The sequence below is a fragment of the Lissotriton vulgaris genome, chromosome 12 (genome assembly GCF_964263255.1).
Source record: "Lissotriton vulgaris chromosome 12, aLisVul1.2, whole genome shotgun sequence".
NCBI lineage: Eukaryota > Metazoa > Chordata > Amphibia > Caudata > Salamandridae > Lissotriton > Lissotriton vulgaris.
The window spans coordinates 94,960,152-94,979,604 of NC_141700.1; the positions used below are offsets into that span (position 1 = coordinate 94,960,152).

General features: G+C 48.9%; 1 protein-coding gene across 2 annotated transcripts in view; it reads left to right on the top strand.

Annotated features, from left to right (window-relative positions):
* Positions 1-19,453, top strand: part of SELENBP1 (selenium binding protein 1) — a 143,082-nt gene that overhangs the window by 32,681 nt on the left and 90,948 nt on the right. Inside the window, exon 2 of one of the 2 annotated variants that reach the window (XM_086947339.1) lies at positions 13,343-13,405. In XM_086947339.1, coding sequence (XP_086803465.1) covers positions 13,343-13,405 — 63 coding nt within the window. The remainder of the gene's footprint in view (positions 1-13,342; positions 13,406-19,453) is intronic. The other variant, XM_086947340.1, reaches the window with a different exon arrangement.

Sequence of the window (19,453 nt, forward strand, 5' to 3'; positions counted from 1 at the left end):
GATATCAGGCGACAATCTGTGTACCAATAGCGTTGAATCCTGAAACCAGCAGTGGTCTTATATGGGTCTACTGCAGCACATAAAGCATTCAAGATAAGCAAGATCAAGCTTACAGGCTTTGTCTGGTGACTCCCTATATAAAATGGGAACCAACTGCATTTGTCCTCACATTTAAAGTCAATCAGTTGAGCATATTGGCTTGAACATAAACATGACCACGTAGTCTTGGCCTAGAGAGGTTCATCAAACATTTTATTAGGTCCCAAAATATACATTGACTTGAACATAGTGTCCCTCTAAACTCGCCAAGTATTTACTGTGGCATTGCCAAAAAAGGAACCTCTTTACTAAACCTGATCATATTGCATGTGTTAGAGAATTCCCCACTTAAAACCCTTACTATTCATTTTGTCACATAGTTTAAATGTAGTGTCCCTCCCTGTGGTGCTTGTCACAACATTAAAGACGCGAAAGGTGATGGGATGAATGTGCAATTTGTCCAACCAGAGGCAGTCGCTCGGGCCGCATCCCAACCCATCGTTCTTTGCTCATCATGCCATTTTAGTTTGGACGCAGCCATGTGCGAATCAGTCTTGACCATAGTCCTCATCGGAACAGAACAGTCCAGATGGAACTGCCAGACCAGGTCCCCACCGAACCGGAACCCAAGCACCCAAGGACCAGTTTCTCCCTGATAAGTGCTCATCAGCCACGTATAGCCTGGTTCCAGTGGCACAGTGAGCATGGGGCCCACGTCTGGGCATACCCGTGCCACTTAGGGCGGTACATCAAATACACAAAAGTTGATAAGGAAGGCTTGCAAATTGTCTGACCACTGGCAATCGCTCCGGGCAGCACTCCAGCCCATTGTTCTTTACTTTACTTGTTTAGAGCATGAACACATTGGCACAAAGTGGTCTATCCAGTTTCCTGTATCGCGTGCTGCTGTTTGCCTCGCTTTGCTTTCCTTTGGCACTAATGCACTAAGAGTTGCACTGTTTACTTGCCTTGCGTGCCACGGTCCGATTGTCGTTTCGGAGCTGCTGGGTTACATTTCTGATCTGATCTGTTGGCTCCTAATCTCTTTTAAATAAGCAAAGTAGGGGAGGGAGGTATCGGTTCGCATTCCTTTCTCCCTAGAGTGAGGCTCTTGCCAAAGCTGGAAACAGCTGCCTTCATTCTCAGGGTGCCTGCACCTCGCATTAAAACCGTGCCAGTCGGACAAGAGACCAGATAGCACAGAAAATATCTTGTTGAGAGACATTTTCTGCTCTAATCAATTTCCTGCCGGTGTCTCGTGAGCCTTTTTTCATGTGAGTGGTTCTACAAATATTGCAAAAAAAGTACACACACCTTTATCCAACAGCCAGAGCGGTTAGGCTGCCAGTGAGTCTATGGCCAGCCAGACTTTCGGTGCCCCCACCACACTGAACTAGATTATAATCCTGCTGTGTGCCAAAATAGGAGCTGACTACAAGACCGATCCTCACATGGTCAGCGACTGGCTGCCGCCCCCCCCCCCCCCCCCCCCCATCTGACCACACCAACCCCTGACACATGAACATGAGACCTGGTTATCTTTGGAAGGCGGGAGGTCGCAAGACCCCCCCCCCCCCGGCCGTATTTATTAAGATATGAAATTAAAAAAGGGTTTTTAATTGCATGGTCAACAATTTATACAAAAATCAGCAGGACATTAGATACAATATTGTCAACAAGTTTGAGAGACTAACCTTAACAGAAACTCTAATACAGATTGTTTCCTATCCGAATCTAGCATCCTCATCTTGATTTTTGTATACTACATTTCTGGCCATATGGCAAGGTCGCTAACCGGTGTCAGGTCCTACTAGCTGCGCCTCACCTAGAGATGTGCGCATGCGCAGCCGGGCCTGGTAATTACCCGGTCTACGCCGTGAACTCCATTTACCCACTAAAGGAGGGCCCTTACTCTGCGCCATCAGGTGATGTCATAAGTATGCGCGCGCGGGGTGGCTACCAGCCTAAGGAAAGCGTGACTACTCAAACCCGCGCCCCTTTGAAGCACCAGTTACCTTGCCCCTGAAGTTCTTGGAGTGGCCTATGGCCCCTCCCCCTGGGCGGGAACCTCCATAGGATGATGCCCGCCCCCTCAGACCTTAAAATAGCTGCTCACCGGTCATGACCTTACCGCATGCCCCAAACCTAATAAATACGACGACCTAGGAGAAAAAATTCTAATGACAACTACTCTAGCTAAAATATCAAAACATCACTTTAAAGCTACAAAGGGAAAAAAGGTCCTAAGCACAATTGCAAAATCATAACATGTTTCATCACAGTTCACTAAAAGGGGGAAAAATTCCTAAAGAAAGCATCATCAGCATAATATACAAACCAGACACAGATCACTTATAATATAAACAAGACACAGATCACTTATGCCTCGCAAGGATGGCAACAAGCCCTTAACATATTACGCTTAAACTAGACTGAGACAACATCAACCATTTAGTTCCAGGGATGGTGGGTGGGGAAACAAGAGGCCCCGAGCGCGGGGCACAACACGCTGTGGAGGAGCGTCCAGGGAACAAGAGGGTTTCCCGGGCGCTCCCCACCTCTTTATCCACAAGGGACTGAGTGGGGGTGGCTACGCCCCCCCACCCAGCCCCTCCCGGCACGCCCGAACCCTGACCCGGATATCCTACCATGGTATCCGGGTCAGGGAGGGCACCAACCAATCGGTGGTGGGGCGCGCCCAGGAGGGCACGCCCCACCACCGAGAGGCACGAAGGGAGGAGGCGATCGCCGCGCCGCCATGCGGGCGGGGGGGGCCAAGAGCCCCCCCTTTACACATGGTCAGCGACTGGCTGCCGCCCCTCCCCCCTCCCCCCCCATCTGACCACACCAACCCCTGACACATGAACATGAGACCTGGTTATCTTTGGAAGGCGGGAGGTCGCAAGACCCCCCGGCCGTATTTATTAAGATATGAAATTAAAAAAGGGTTTTTAATTGCATGGTCAACAATTTATACAAAAATCAGCAGGACATTAGATACAATATTGTCAACAAGTTTGAGAGACTAACCTTAACAGAAACTCTAATACAGATTGTTTCCTAACCGAATCTAGCATCCTCATCTTGATTTTTGTATACTACATTTCTGGCCATATGGCAAGGTCGCTAACCGGTGTCAGGTCCTACTAGCTGCGCCTCACCTAGAGATGTGCGCATGCGCAGCCGGGCCTGGTAATTACCCGGTCTACGCCGTGAACTCCATTTACCCACTAGAGGAGGGCCCTTACTCTGCGCCATCAGGTGACGTCATAAGTATGCGCGCGCGGGGTGGCTACCAGCCTAAGGAAAGCGTGACTACTCCAACCCGCGCCCCTTTGAAGCACCAGTTACCTTGCCCCTGAAGTTCTCGGAGTGGCCTATGGCCCCTCCCCCTGGGCGGGAACCTCCATAGGATGATGCCCGCCCCCTCAGACCTTAAAATAGCTGCTCACCGGTCATGACCTTACCGCCACAGGCCAGCATTGTTAACCGACGATCTGGCCTCCCCCTAGCTAGACCCAAATTAGGAGCAAGCTTGTTTAGCAAATCCCTCTAACCAGGCCCAGAGATTGTTAGACCACAAAAGATTCCCCGCCTCAGTCAAGTGTACTCCATCCCCTAGGTAATACTGTTCGCCCCAGATACACCCATGTGGAATCGTCTGCAACCGGGGGGCCCGAAATAGTTTGTCCAACTGTGTGTTGATCCTCTTTACCGAGTGATTCAACGCCCTAACAGAGTCCCCCCCTCGCCACTGCCACCGAGGGATGAGTTGCGACCATACTACCGTGCAACCCGGACAAGTCTTGGCCACCCACCCCGCAGTGGAGATGATCTCCTCAATAAGGATGCGTCTCCCCAACTTGGCCAAATCATTCTCCCCCAGGTGAAGTATCACCACTGACGGGGGGCGGGCTGCTGAGCTAAGAGTCCCTGGAAGAAGTCCCTGAACTGGTTGAGACATAAACCCCCTCTCCCGAAGAATGAAATGTCAAACCCCTTTTGCGCTGCCTTTTTCTTACGGTCTCCTGAAAGAAAAACGCATTCAGCACGCCTCACGTAAGAGTGACCCATGATCCAAACAATTTTCTTGTGTTGATCCCGACGCTTGTTCCGTGATGGCGTAGATCGTTGATGCCCGGTGGCGAGTTCCTCCCCTGCGTCACAGGTTTGAGAAACTGCAAAAAACCAGAAACAAGCCGGGCGTGAGCACCATCCTGTCACAACATGTCAATTCGCACATATCGCTTATAACAATCAGAGGACCATCTCCCAATTTCCTTCACATTATTAACTGGGAGGCCCCTTGCCACTGCCTCGGTTGCTGCCCCAATCCTAAATGAGTGAGTGCCAAATTCCTTGGGGTCAAGACCTGCCTGTCTGACCGTCAGCTCCAAGACCCTTCTAAACTGGTACCTGGTCAAGGGCGTACCGTCGGCGTGACACAAAAGTGCACCTCCCGCCGTGCCCCCCGCTGTTTATGGAAGACTTCCACATGAGCTACCGGGCAGCAAGGTTTGGCACGGGCTCGGTGGAGCACTATGGTGTGACCCCGTGACTCCTGATCGGTTTTGGACTTCTGAATTGTCACCCACATTGTATCCTCCCTGATCTTTACACAGGCCCCTTGTAGGCCGCCCTGCTGATCCTGTTTGGACGCTGCCACCAACTCGCCAATTCTCAGAGCCCCATAGAAGGCCAGGGAAAATGCAGCTTTGAACAGAAGTACCTCCCATTCCGAGCTACATACACTGTGAAGTGCCAACAATAAAGTTGTCAGCCGTGCTAGCCCGATGGGCCTTCTTTTATCTGCAGGGTGACCCTGTAAACGGCGCCACCCCCTCAAGGCCTTGCGCACCATAAAGGTGTTAGTGGGGTCTCGCATGCCCTTAGCCTGCGCAAAGAAGCAGACCGCCGCCCTATGCCTGCTTGCAACCGCTACGGAGCGCCCTTCCCTGTGCATCCATTCCAAGTAAGCCGCAAAGCTGTCCTCATGCGCCCACCTAACCTCCCATTCCTGACCCAAGAAAGTACGGTAAGAGAGAAACGCCCCTTCATAAGCTGTCTTGGTCCTGGGGGCTAGGCTGGCAACCACGAGGTCCTGTAATCTGGGGCACCAATCTGCCAAAGTACCGCCGGGAAGTGAGCCGGAAAGGGGTCTGCTGAAGGAAGATGTTCCCTGAAAACCTGCATTTTTAAGCGAGAGAGGGAGTCAGCAGCATTATTGAGAATGCCAGGGACATGCTTTGCTTTGAAAACCACATTCATTTTCAAGCACTGCAAAACAATCTCCTTGATCAGGCGCAGTATGAATGGACAGCGTGCCCCCTGTTGGTTTATACATTCTACAACAGTCATGTTGTCTGACCAGAACACCACTGATTGATTACATAGGTGTTCGGGCCAGACCCTCAATGCCACCCAGATTGGGAAGAGTTCCAGGAAGCCAATATTGGTGGTCAGACCCCATGCTCTCCATTCCTCCGGCCATCGCTGAGCGACCCACTTGTTCCCCAGGATGGCGCCAAAGCCCACACTACCAGCTGCGTCCGTCCATAAACCCAACTCAGCTGATGTGGTGGGAGGACCGGGCCACACTACCCTGCCATTGAAATCCTCCAGGAACGCCATCCATATAAGCATATCCTGGCGAACCTCAGATGACAACCTCGTGCGGTGATGTTTCTCCCGTAGTCCCTTCATTGCATGGGCAATGGAGCGTGAGAACGGGCGTGCCATAGGGATGACCCGCAGTGCGAACTTCAGTTGCCCCACCACCTCCTGTAACTGTTGTAAGGAAACCTTGTGTTTGCGTAGGCATTGACGTAGCGCTGCTCTAAACCTAGACACTTTGTCCCTGGGCAACCTGAAGCATCCCTCCACTGAGTCAATTTCAATACCGAGAAATTCCAAGCAGGTGGATGGGCAAATCGTCTTCCCTGGCGCTAGCGGGACCCCAAAAGCCCGCATGAGCACGCAAAATTCCTGCAGTGCCCAGGCACACTCCAGAGAGCCCGCCGCACCTAAGAAGAGAAAATCATCCAGGTAATGCATGACCTGCTGGTGGCCCGTCGCCTGTCTCAAGACCCATTCTAGAAATGAGCTAAACGTCTCGAAATATGCACATGATATGGAACAGCCCATGGGCATGCATTTATCCATGTAAAACTTGTCCTCAAAAGTGAAACCTAGGAGATGATGATCAGCTGGGTGGACTGGGAGGAGACGGAAAGCATATTCTATGTCTGATTTTGCCATCATAGCCCCTGGCCCCAAGGCACGCAACAAGTCCACCGCCTGGTCAAATGAGGCATATTTTACACTACAAATCCCCTCATCAATCGCATCATTCAAAGACGCTCCTCTAGGCGCCGACGGTTGTGGATCAGTCTAAACTGGCCCTTCTCTTTTTTGGGGAACTACTCCTAGTGGTGAACACACAAAATTGGGGACAGGCACCTTCACGAAAGGGCCAGATATCCTGCCCAGAGACAGTTCTTTGCTAATTTTAGCCGCCACCACTGTAGGGTTGTGTTTTACTGACAGTTGATTCTTGCAATGGGCGCTACCTGTGTACCCCCCTGCCGGGATCCTAAAGCCTTGGGAGAAACCTTCCTGAAGTAGTGTGGCTGCTGTGTGGTCCGGATATCTGTTTAACCATGGGATCATTGCCAGAACATCTACAGGCGTGGGGGGACCCAACTTGTTAGTATTACACTGGCTTTCCTCTTCCCCTCTGACCGTGGTTGCCCTGCTTGGACCTGCAAGATGATTCTGGGTGTGAGGGGTGACCACAGGCCCCGCATGCATGTTTAAATCTACAGGTGCCCGGGGCCCTTGTGCAGGTGCGTTTATTAAAATCCCAGCACACCCCTTTCTTCTCTGACCCGCCGCCCCTATTCTTACCTGGGACCTCAACCGCTTGGGGTGGCCGAAAGGGCTGTTGAGGTCTGGCGGAAAAAACCTTGACTGCACTGGTGGACTGATGGGGGGGCGAGCTCTCTGAGAATTGCTGATGCCATGACAGAGTCAACCTTGTCCCATGTCAGTGATGGATTAAATTCCAAGGCTTTCCTGAAATTGACATCATACCCTTTCCACGCATCCCCAGAGTACTGTTCACTCCACCCCACAATCCTGCTCTGGTAGCACGCCAATGGCGCCTGCACATTAGGGGGTCGTTCGGCCTTGATAGCTGTGAATACTGCAAAAGCCCTGATCCAGTTAAGCAGAGTTTCCTCCACCCTAAATCTAGAACACTGTGCCCTCCATTCACTTGGATGCATCCACTCCTTTAGCGTTTTTGCATGCTCCATTTCCCTATTGTCAAGCAGTAATGAATAAATGTACACATATATATCAGCCCAAATCATCTCCTTCACAGTCTGTGACACATGTTGTGCTAAGTTCTCACTCCTGGAGGGTATAGAACCATCTCCCAAGAGAGGCAGCACCACCTCCTTACCATTTCCGGGCACCTGGGCCGGCTGCCCACCATCTCCGTTCGGTTGGGCGGGACTGGAACCTGCGAGGGAAGAAGATGAGGGCACTGCAGAACTGTCAGCCACTGCTGCAGATTTAATCTTTTCCACCAATTTTGCCGCTTCTGCCGCATAATCTGACGAAGCCGGTAACACACCCCCCTTCTGTAGCCACAGCATTAAGGCCGTTATCTGAGATACCAGTTCAGGGGGGATTGAGTCTAAGTTGCCTGCTGGGACTGCCGGCGCCACTGGGGGCATAACTAGTGGCAGGGGTGTAGGAGGCAAGGGCGCTGCCGGTGGCGGCAAACCCGTGGTTGGGATGGGCACCACGAGTGAAGGGGCAGGCCCGGCAGGTGGGAGCGCCGGTGGGTTGACAGGGGCTGGCGCTGCAGGGACAGGAACTATTGGCGTAGGTGCCAGAGGAGCCGGAACCGCAGGAACAGGTATAATAGGCACCGGAACTAACGGCTCGGGGGGGGGGGGTGGGGCGGTGTACCTGGGCTTCTTGGCCTTAGACCTCTTAGGCGGGGTAACAAAATCCCCCCTTGGCAAGGGGGCCGCCCTCTGGCGAACAGGCCTACCCGATGGGCCAGGAGCCTCATCAAACCTCTCATTAAAGCGGGCCTCCAATACATCAATTTTCCCCAATCGCTTGTTAATGTTACTCATTTCAAGCATCACGGTCTGCATCATAGCCTCCATCCTGGACCCTCCTTTACCACCCCTTGGCCCTGGCATGTTCTAAACCACCAAGAACTGCCTACACTCCTAGTGATACAATTTGAGCGTACTTGCGCTTTGTACCATAACCAGATGGAGGATATCCAGGGGGCTGTAAGCACCATGCAACGGCGGCCGCAACACCACCGGCTTATCCGGCTATGTCAGGGGTGGGTAAACCTAGTGTAGACCCACCCGGCGGCAACCAGGAGCGATGAAATGCTAGCCCCCCGCTCTCCTCTTACCGACCAATCCTGCGTACTCCCACCGGTATTGTGTCCGCGACCCACGTCCACCTCTTTGAACCGATCGATTGAACTGCAGCGATGTTTTCTTTAAGCGCCTGTAATAGAAAAGATATCAATACCTGGGAGTATAAGGCTGAAGCAATTGTTGAAACCAGCGCCTAAAAATATGAGGCTGAAGCAGAGGGTTTGCAATACCTGGAAGCTTGACCCCTTGTTAATCCCCCCACCTCACACTGTCATTGCCTGTATGTCTGTAACAATTAAAAAGAACGCCCCAGATTTCTTTTTATAAAGGGGCGCCAATTAAACAATAATGCTGGTAGGAAGACCCTTGTTTCCTAATTAAAACGACCCCAAAATTGCAGTAATTAAATTAAAGGCATCCACATAAATTCAGGCACCCTTTACACTGGTCTCCCATCCAGGTCCTGCCCTGGTCAACCCTGCTTCGCAAACTACACAGCTCCACGTACAGCCGGCTGGTTTCACCGCGCGCTGTAATGCGGAGAAACGGGATATGAGGAGCGGAGAAGGCAGAGGTTCAGTGTGTCGATCCTTGACATATAAACGGCCCCAAAACACCTAGCGCTACGCTATGGCCTCTCACCCCTTAAAGCATGCACCCGCTCGGTAGCCCGTTTATCCAGAGCCCCCTACCGCTACTTTCGGTAACGAGAAATACCTCGATCCTCCGCATGGTACTTTGGCCTATGCAGCCAAGTTGGTGGCGCTCCACGTGGCTCTGGCGCACTATCAGCGCCGAGAAATACCTCACTCTCCCGAAATCACGGAACACCTAGACAATCGGGTAGGCGGCGCTCAACGTGGCCCGGATGGAATGCAGCCTTGACTTCGATGCCCCGATGAGGACCCGAGGATCGCCGGGCGTCCGCCGCTGGATATCACCGCCGCTGCCTCCACAGAGCTCGGGCAACCGGGACCTGAAATAAAAAGGACAAAAATTAATAGAAACAAGAAGCCCCGAGCGCGGGGCACAACGCGCTGTGGAGGAGCGTCCAGGGAACAAGAGGGTTTCCCGGGCGCTCCCCACCTCTTTATCCACAAGGGACTGAGTGGGGGTGGCTACGCCCCCCCCACCCAGCCCCTCCCGGCACGCCCGCCCCTGACCCGGATATCCTACCATGGTATCCGGGTCAGGGAGGGCACCAACCAATCGGTGGTGCGCGCCCAGGAGGGCACGCCCCACCACCGAGAGGCACGAAGGGAGGAGGCGATCGCCGCGCCGCCATGCGGGCGGGGGGGCCAAGAGCCCCCCCTTTTCATGTGTAACATGTGCCGCCACACTGTGCAGGAAGGCCTACTCGCAGGTAGTTCACTATGTGGCCAACTGGCTGCTGAGTGATCTTGATGGCAGTCTTTTTTTTATGTTAACATTTATTCTTGTCTTCATCAACACTCTTTGCAGGATCAGAGCAGGCCAAGATTATTTTCTCGCTGCTCTCATGTTCAGCTCATGGCCCAGACCTTGATGGATGTGATCAATAATTTAGGTGCACTGTCACCCTGTGCATGGGATCTAGTTTCTCTTTTAGATTGTATAGTATTATCTACTTCCCTGTATCTGTTTGGTGCCTGGTAGAACAGTTCAGTTTTTTTTTTGTTGGAAATTTGCAAATGAGGGACGTCAAATCTGTGGCCTGTAGACCCTAGGGATTCAAAACTGTACTCCTTAGGCGGGAAAACTAGGTGTGGTTCCTAGTACACAAACGAGCCCTTTCAAACTGTTATGTCACACGTTCGAATGCTTCCGCAACATGGGCCACAACCACTTCACCAAAAGAGTTTCTTTTGTCATGGACTCTAGACTTTCGTTCCCCATGTCTCTAACTGGCCCACACTCTGCGTATCTGTCTGACAGAAAGGTGTGAACCTTCTTCCACTGTCGCTCTGCTCCATCACTTCCTTTCAAAAATAAAAATAATATAAAACCATGTCTCTACTAGTTCACTCTTTCCTCTTCCCTTTCCAGTTGATCCACTGGCTTACTTATGCGCCAGGATACCCTATGCGGGGTGATATGCGCTCTTAATAACGTAACGTAAAATTTGGGCAAGAACTAGAGCAGGAATTCTGTCTGTGTTGAAATGCATCTCATCTGGCTTGGAACTCCCTGTGTGGATCCCCGATAAGATCTCTACCCCCACAGAGGCGCAACTAGAGCCAAATTTCGGGGGGGGCTTAAACATCAATCAGTAGGCAGATTGGAGCTGCAGGGGCTCCAACAAGGGGTGAAACAACAGCAAGGCCTAATTAACATTCAACTGGTCTTTTAAAGACCTGTGAAACGTTCGGGTGGGGCTCTGTGTGTGCCCGGGATCTGTCTCATCCCGGGCTGCCACACACAACGGGGGGGGCTGAAGCCCGGTGAGTCCAATGGGTGTTGCGCGCTTGACCCCTGGATTCCATTTATGACCCTGATCTCTGGATAACCGGTAGGAGCTCTGTCCCTGGATCATAGGTAAAAACTCCATCTCAGCTTGCAACTTCTATCTCTATGTATTGGTTTCCTCTCCATATCTTTAGTCCAGTTAGGATCTCCATCCTTGGATCTTAATTAGAATGTCCATCCCTGGACTCCTATAGGAAACTCCTTTCGAAAATCCAAGTTTTTTTAACTCCGTCCAGGTAGCCTAGTTTGAAACTCCATATTACTCTTCCTGTTTGAAGAACCCAACTTGGAACTCTATCCCAAATTCCCATTTGGAACTCCATCTAAGGATCTCAGGGCTAGATGTACGACACCATATACCAATCCTATTTTGGGAGTCTGTAAACTATTACCAACTCACAAAATACGGTTTGCGAGTGACTTTAGGAAGGGGCATGTAAAGGGCGTCCCTTCTTTATAGCAAGTTGGACTGGTATGTATGAATGTTTTGCGACTGGGAATGGTGTCGCAAAACCTTCGCAGATTACCACCAATTTCAAATTGGTGGTAAGCCATTTGCAAACCTCTTTGTGAATGGGATGTCAACATGTTTTCAGAGCAGCTAGCGGTCCCACGGACCACTGCCCACTCTAAACAAGCATCTGCAATGCAATAGGTCTCTCATTTATGCGAGTTTGAACTATTGTCATTGTAAATGACAATGCCTTTTATTTATGTTCTGGTTTTTAAAACCAGAATAAAAGGCATTGCCATTTACAAAGCCAATAGCTTAAACTCTTGCCAATGTGAGACCTATTGCATTGCAAATGCTTGAAGGCATCGCTGAGTTGCCCCCTTCTGGCGCCCATGGCCCCTGAAGAGCTCCCGTTTGCTATGAGTTAAATAAACAAGCCCCTGATCACAATTGCACACTTGAGGCCCTGAAGTAAGAGAAACTCATTAAAGAAAATAGTGCTTACAGACTAAAGGAGACGCAACCGAAGTAAAAGGGCCAGTCCTCCTGGGAGGTTACAAATGAAGTCAATGCAGTTCTAAGTAGGGACAAACCAGCTTAATAACAAATCGGAAGCCAGCATTTACATCTGTTATTCAGCGCCAAGAGACCTCTGGGTGAACATGTGCTTTACAAAAAAAATGTTATGTTATTTACAAAGGACATAACTCAAGCCAATGACAAATAGGGAAAAGAGTGGGGGGCCTTCAAGTATATACTCCCATACAGTATGGCTTGCAGAACAGCACATGCGCTGCCCAGGCTCGACCTAAAAAACGAAAAGAAAACTTTTTTATTTTTTGAATGCATCTCGTTCTCCTTTAAGGAAAACGGGCTGTATTTGGGGGGGAAAATAAACTGCTTTATTTAAGCATTTAACAACAAGGGGGTGGTGATGAACAGAGTGTCTGAATTAAGCAGACCACTCTTACCCAGTCAAGAGATCAGGGCTAGATCCAACACCGTTTTTTAGCGCACTGCACCATCCCAGTTCAGAACCTGGCTATATGCAAATTAGTCTGTTCCTGTCCCAGTGCATGATGGGAACAGGGCAAACCAAACTACCACTGATCTTTGGACTGGGTAAGAGTGGTCTGCTTAATTCAGACACTCTGTTCATCACCACCCACTTTTCTGAATCGTTTTTGGCCCCTATAGGTGTGGCAGGGTATACTCAGACATGAGTCCCTTGCTCACTGCACCATCAGGATTCAAGCAAGCCGGGCCGACGACTGCTGAAATGCCAGAAACCGGTCCCCGGAAGCTTGTCTCCTTTCTGGTGAAGAATTGGCTTGGTAGTTTAGTCTGCCCTGTTCCCATGATGCACTGGGCCAGGGACAGACTTATTTGCATATAGCCAGGTTCTGAACTGGGATGGTGCAGTGAGCTAAAAAACGGTGATGGATCAAGCCCTGACCTTTGGACTGGGTAAGAGTGGTCTGCTTAATTCAGACACTCTGTTCATCACCACCCCCTTTCTGAATTATTTAAAAAGCAGTCACAGACATTGTGGTCTGCTGACCCCAGCCAGGCCACCATCACTGAGAGTACCGGCCATTCCCAATGGGTCCCAAATTGCGACCTGCCTCATGAATATTAATGAGGCAGGTCCCCTGTGACCCATGTGGGAATTGCAAAAAGTGTCTGAGAAACTGTTGTACATCAGATTTTGCGACTCACAAATTGCAAGTTGCTAAAAATCGCAATTTGTAAGTCGCAAATCCTGACAGTCGTACATGTGGCCTTCAGTTTTGAAATTCATTCCTTTCTTCCTGTTGGAAATCCTAGTTGAGAACTCTATTCTGGGATCTCAATTTGAAAACTCTCTTCGGGATCTTGATCACCATGAAGGTAAATTTTGAATTTGCTTCTGACAATTTTCTCTATGCAATGCCCCAGTGACATATCATCTGTGTCTAATAGTCTGTTTATCTATCTTCCTCCAAAGCCTCCAAAGCAAAGAGCTGTACATGTGGACCTGGCTACAAGACTCCCCTTGATGCCATGAAAGGTAATTGATATTGGTTTCTGATTGGCGACTGTGTCTGGCAGACCGAAGTTTTATGTTTGCTTACTACTTAATTAATGGTTAAATGTACTTTGGGATTTATGTAAGGTATACTGAGTCTGCAACCAAGCTGTTGGGACAATGGTGACCCTGCCTCAGCAGCATCCCATCTTAACCAAATGTGTAGATTGCCACTCGGTGGCTGGTAGTTTACACTGAAAGTGCTTGGTGGAAGGCCTTTTGGTCAAACTCTGTGAGACATGAAACTTTATAAGGGGTTCCTTGAGTGCCATCTATTTATTTATTTATTTTTTATTATTTTTTTTTTAATTCAGAAACCAACCCAAAGTTTGGGTTGGTTCTAGAAAAGATAAAAGGAATTGTTCCTTATGTCTTGTGAGTTTTCACTCACAGCGTTGTGGACATACTTGCCACGACTTTAATATTTTGCACAGTGGCCACTTAAAGGAAAGAAAAGCATTGGTAAGCCATATGTAATTGAGACAAACGTTGAGGTGGCGGGCTGTTTCCAGCAATGGAATGACTCCTTGTACCGAAACTAAGCTGTTCTCCCATGATGCCGTCCTGGTCTTAGTGTTTTGAAGTTTAACCTGTACGATTTCCCTTCTTCTAATCCGCCTGATTAAAAGTCAAAAAGACAATTACAGAAGAAGAGAGTAGACAAGATTGCACTTGTGGTATTTTACTGTAATAGTGGATGAGAATGTAGATTCTCCAAGTTTGTGTAGAGACAATCTGGATTTCATTAAAGAATCAGAGGCTAGCATTATGCATCAATACTTTTATTGCACCACTCCTTGCAGCACTTCAAAGTATTACATCACCAAGCTAAAACTTCTAGAACATAGAATGTCCAAACAATATATATTCCTCAGCACAGCAGCCATCTTCCTCTTTTACGCTGATCCGGAACTGAACATAAAAACTCCCAACTGTAGTAGAAATCCAACAAAACTTGCCTTACTGGGCATTTGAAAGAAATACAATAACTTTTAATTATCTGAACACCTACCAAAACAGAGCACACCTGTCAAAATCTGAATCTAAAATTAAAAACAACTCCACATCCCCTCCAAATCAAAACAGGAGGGCGGGAGGGATAATGCTAGCCTCTGTGTCTTTAATGAAATCCAGATTCTCTCTACACAAACCTGCAGAATCTACATTTCATGCATGTTCAAAGCTGTGTCAACACCTCAGGCGATACATGCCCCAAATGTTTCAAATAAAACTTTCCAAAAACATCCCCACTAGACCAATCAGCTCCACGCAAGATCGCCTCCAATCGCCCACCAGACAGGAAAGCCTTACTCGCCATCGCACCCCTTACAGAATGTGCACCAAACTCTTCCAAATCCACGCCTGCTTCAAACATCTCCATCCCTCCTAAATTCATTCATTCTACTCGATGGCAGACACCTCCACAGGATCCAGACCACTTTCCAAGCACCAACATGACCACTTCCTCCATGCTTCCAAATCCAGTTTCATGGTACCTGGTGCCCAAGGTTCTCTGAGCAATTCCTGAGCCTGCTCCGAAAGTTCTCCAAACTGCTCCTCTCTCCTGATATCCTCCAAACAAGAAGGGTCAAAGCCCCTTCCTGAACCAAGAGATGAAAAACCCCTCCTTCTCCTTTTAGCACATCCTCCAAATCCAGAACCAACAAAGGTTCCTCTATTTCCAATTCCAAAAGACCTGGAAACTAAGCCTGTCCAGCCCAAAACTGCATCACAAACACCAGCTGACACCTCTGTCTCCTCACCATCAATAACACTCTCTATATCATTGCAAATGGGGGAAAAGCATAACACCGATCCTTCTCCAGTCCTGCTGAAACTCATCCACCTCCTCTGCCAAAGGATCCGGTCCCCCAACTGTAAAACCAATCAAACCGAAAGGTCAGCCTTGATGCAAACAGATCCACCTCCAATGGACCCCACTCTTGAAATATTCTTCTGAAATACTGAACATTCAACTTCCCGTCGCTGTAATCCCTTAAATACCTGGAATTCCAATACACCACTACATTCCTCTGACCTGGAAAATACTCCGCCTGCAATCCATTTCTTTCCTCCAAACAAAACTCCATGTATCGTACTGCAGAAATGGTGTCCATCTTTAACAAAACATTGTAATTCTTCAACTTCCTTCAAAAACTCCTTAAGGCATAAAGCCTCGACATCATCTCCAAACCATTTATGTCCTCAGATCTCTCCTCCAAAGACCATCTTCCGCCTGTCTCCTGTTCCTCCAGACAAGCACCCCAGTCAAAAAGGCTTGCATCCGTATCCAACACATAGTCTGGGCAAATTCAAAAAATCGCACGACCATGCCAAGCCTCCAGATTCTGCAGCCACCATATCAACTCCTCCCGTATCTCTGTCGAAATAATGACTTTGTCTCCATACCACAAGCCCATCCTGAGTGCATCTGCCTTCAACCGCTGTAAAGCTCTGTAATGAAGAGGCCCTGGGAATACTGCTTGAATTGAGGACGAAAATAAACCGATCCCTCTTGCTAAAGCCCTCAAATTCACCATTTCCTTCTTCAACATCCCTTTCCCCTGTGTTTTTATTTTCTTTACCTTTTTGTCTGGCAAACTTAAGGTTTTCGCTACTGTGTTAACATCGAAACCTAAAAACTCCAAACTCTGAGTTGGAACCAGTTTAGACTTCTCCTTGTTTACAACAAAACCCAAACCTTCTAAATGCTCCATAGTTCTCATCAACTGATCCTTCAACTCCTCCTGACTGAGACATTATCAGAAAATCCTCAAAATACATAATCATTCGCACAACTCTCCCTGAGAAACTTCGCCACTGGTCTTTACACCTTTGTGAAGCACCAAGGCGCTGATGCCAGTCCAAACGGAAGGGAAGGAAACTGGAACAACCAACACAACCATATGAACTGCAGATATTTCTGACTTTCCTCTGCTATTGGAATCGTGAAGTAAGCCTCCTTCAGGTCCAACTTCACTAACCAGTTGTTCAACTGTAGACTATCCCTTAAAAGATTGATACCCTCCATCTTGAAATGCCTGTAAACCACAAACTGATTTAAAGACCTTAAATTTATCACAGGTCTCCATCCTTTCCCTTTCTTCTCCACCCAAAAAATGTCTTCCACTAAAATCTCTTCTATTTTTTTTTAACATCTTCACACCTACGATCTCTTGTAATTCTCCTTTGAATACGAGCTGACTCGGTGCATTCATTTGAAATGGCAGCTCCACCAACTCACCACATAACCCCTTACTGTTTCTAAAACCTAGCTGTCTCTTATTTTTTTATTTATTTTCTTTAATTGTTTCCTTGAAAAATCTCAACCTTCCCTCTACCTTGCTTGGGGAAGAACTAAAAACTGTCTTCATACTTACCATGTGATCCTTAAGCAAACAGCGCTTGTCCCCTTGTCTGCTGCCCTCTGCCGGTTGCTCTCCCTCTTCGCAGGTAAAAACCAGTTGCAAACTATGAGCCCCTGAAGGCGGCTCTTCCATTAGACTGGTACTGCGCCCTTGAGAATGTGCGGCCTGGGTAACTGGCCCTTAACCCGGCCCTGTCAAACACCTCTATTAAATACCCTTTTCAGGCTTGATTGGACCTTATCCAGGCTGGTGAAGGCAGCTACATATTTTCCTACCCCTTTCACCATGCCTTCTCTAAAAAGATAACCTTTAGGATCATCCACTGGTTCCTTCTTCGAAAAATCCCCCAGCTTTGGGCTAATCCTTATTAAAACTCCTTTCGGCCTCTCTGTAATTAATGCCGCGTTTGCGTTGCCTAGCAAGCAAACGGCACTTTGAGACCAACCTCTTAGAAGTTCTAAATCTACTTCTACTGCCTTCATTTTGGCCTCTTCCGCCATGTCAAGAATTCTCGCTATGGGTCCCAACACGTACAGCAACCTGTCCTTGCACTGTTTTAAGGCCTTTTCAAGCCCTTTCGGAGGGTCACGTCCCATTTTAAAAGAAAGCTAATTGAGTCTGGGTCCAGTTCGGGAGTCAAACAACACCGGGCGTGAACACTCTGCTTTCATAACCACCCTGGCTTCCTTCTCCAAGGGCCTTTGAATCCATAACTTAATAAACTCAGCAACATGTAGTAGAGGCCACCAATCTTCGCCCCTTGGGTGTCTAATCAGGTCAGGACTAAACATATCCTCCCCCTGAGTATCTTTTACTAAACCCTTCTACTACCTTTCCTTGTCCACTTTATCCATTGCACCTCCATCATCAAAGTAGTCATTTAGGATGAATTCATCCTCACTTTCCTCATCCAAAATCTCATTTTGAGATTTTTCTATGTCTCATGGGCTGCAAGGGACACCTTCTTCCGTGCCGCGATGGACACCTTCATTTCTTGTGGCGCTCGGCAAACCATTTGCTTTTTAGGTCTCGCCTGTCGATGCGCATGCGCATCGAGCTTGCGAGACTATGGGGGCTTACCAACTCTTTAACTAACTTGCAAGGAATCGTGGCGATTCCTTGCAGTGCACGAGAAATTTAAGCTCAATGCGCATGCGCATTGAGCTTAAAAGCGCGTGCACATGCCCCCAGCCGCCTGCCTTGCCTACTCTCCCGCCCCCTCACTTCTTGATTGCACGGCCGCTAGGCCGTGCCTCCCCTACTCTCCTCCCCCCTCCCGCCTGCCTTGCCTACTCTCCCGCCCCCTCACTACTTGATTGCACGGCCGCTAGGCCGTGCCTCCCCTACTCTCCTCCCCCCTCCTCCTCCTACTCTCCTCCCCTGCCTGCCGTGTCGCACCTCTCCCCGCTCCGCCCCCTCCCCTGCCCGCCGTGTCAGCTTTCGGGAAAACAACATCCGTCACAGCCTTCCACCCGCTCGCACAGCCTGTCGGACTTTGGAAGCTAGAGTAGCAGACTCCCCTCTTGCCGTGTCCCATTCCCCCTCCCTCCCAGGCTGACTACATCTTCCTGGGGAAAGCCCATGCGTCCTGTGTCTTGTTTACTTAGTAAGAGCATCATTTTAAACGCCAATATTATAAACATGTTGCTATGTCTTCAGATGCTTCTCTGTCTCTGTTAACGTAAACACTGCTCCCTCCCTCACAGGTGTGGGTATGATATGTGCCATTCATTATGTGGACAAATTAGACACTGCTTGAAGTTAAAAACAAAGATGGCTCTGTAATTGTAAAAGGTGCTATAGCTTGCGTTCCAGACTTTCTAGGGTACAGTACATCTCAGCAGTGTTTGTCTTCGTCCACAGCCGTTCCCGCCATCACCACACCTCCCCGTCATGAGATGGAGCCTGCCCTAGGAACACTGCGGATCAATTCAGATTAGAGAGTTGCGCTCTCAATCAAACGCGGCTGAGTTCCCAACACATTAGATGTAAACCATACCTGGCCAGCAGATTAAAGTGTATTGATTTTTTTGTTCCGTAGCTGTCTAAAGGAAGTATTAGTCGACGTTGCTTTCTTTGCAGCTGTAAGGGAAAAAAATTCAAATTACCTCCGATTCAGTGCCTTTGCCGCCAGGGCCTGAATGCTAAACAGTCTTCTCACAGACCAATCTGTTCGGAGCTCGGCTAATGATCGTTCTCCATAGAAACACCGCTGCAGTCACTTAATATTCTCCCCCCATGCGGCCGCCGCTGTCCTGTATTTATACAAGATTAAGTAGCGCTGTTAGTTCTTGCCTCTCTGATTGGACTTCATTTTAACCTCCATTAAAGCCGCCAACCTAGCTTTGGTGAAAACTCTACAATAGCTTCACATGCGAATTCGCCTCACCTTTGTACGGACAGGATGCACATGATTGGTTGCTTTGGGGATTACTCTGTGGCAGGTAACCAATGAGGGCAGTCAGGGAGGATAAATGGCGCCAGATTCCCAGAGGTGCTGTGGCGCTTTGTAATTATCGTCACAGACAGCTGAAAGCAGCAGAGTTTCCACTTTCCCTGCTGAGTCTCTGTCTGCCGTGATTGCTGCTACAGAAAGACGCTGATTTAAAGTAAACATTCCCTATGCCCTGGTGTCAAATTACGGAGATGAAGGGTTTTCCAA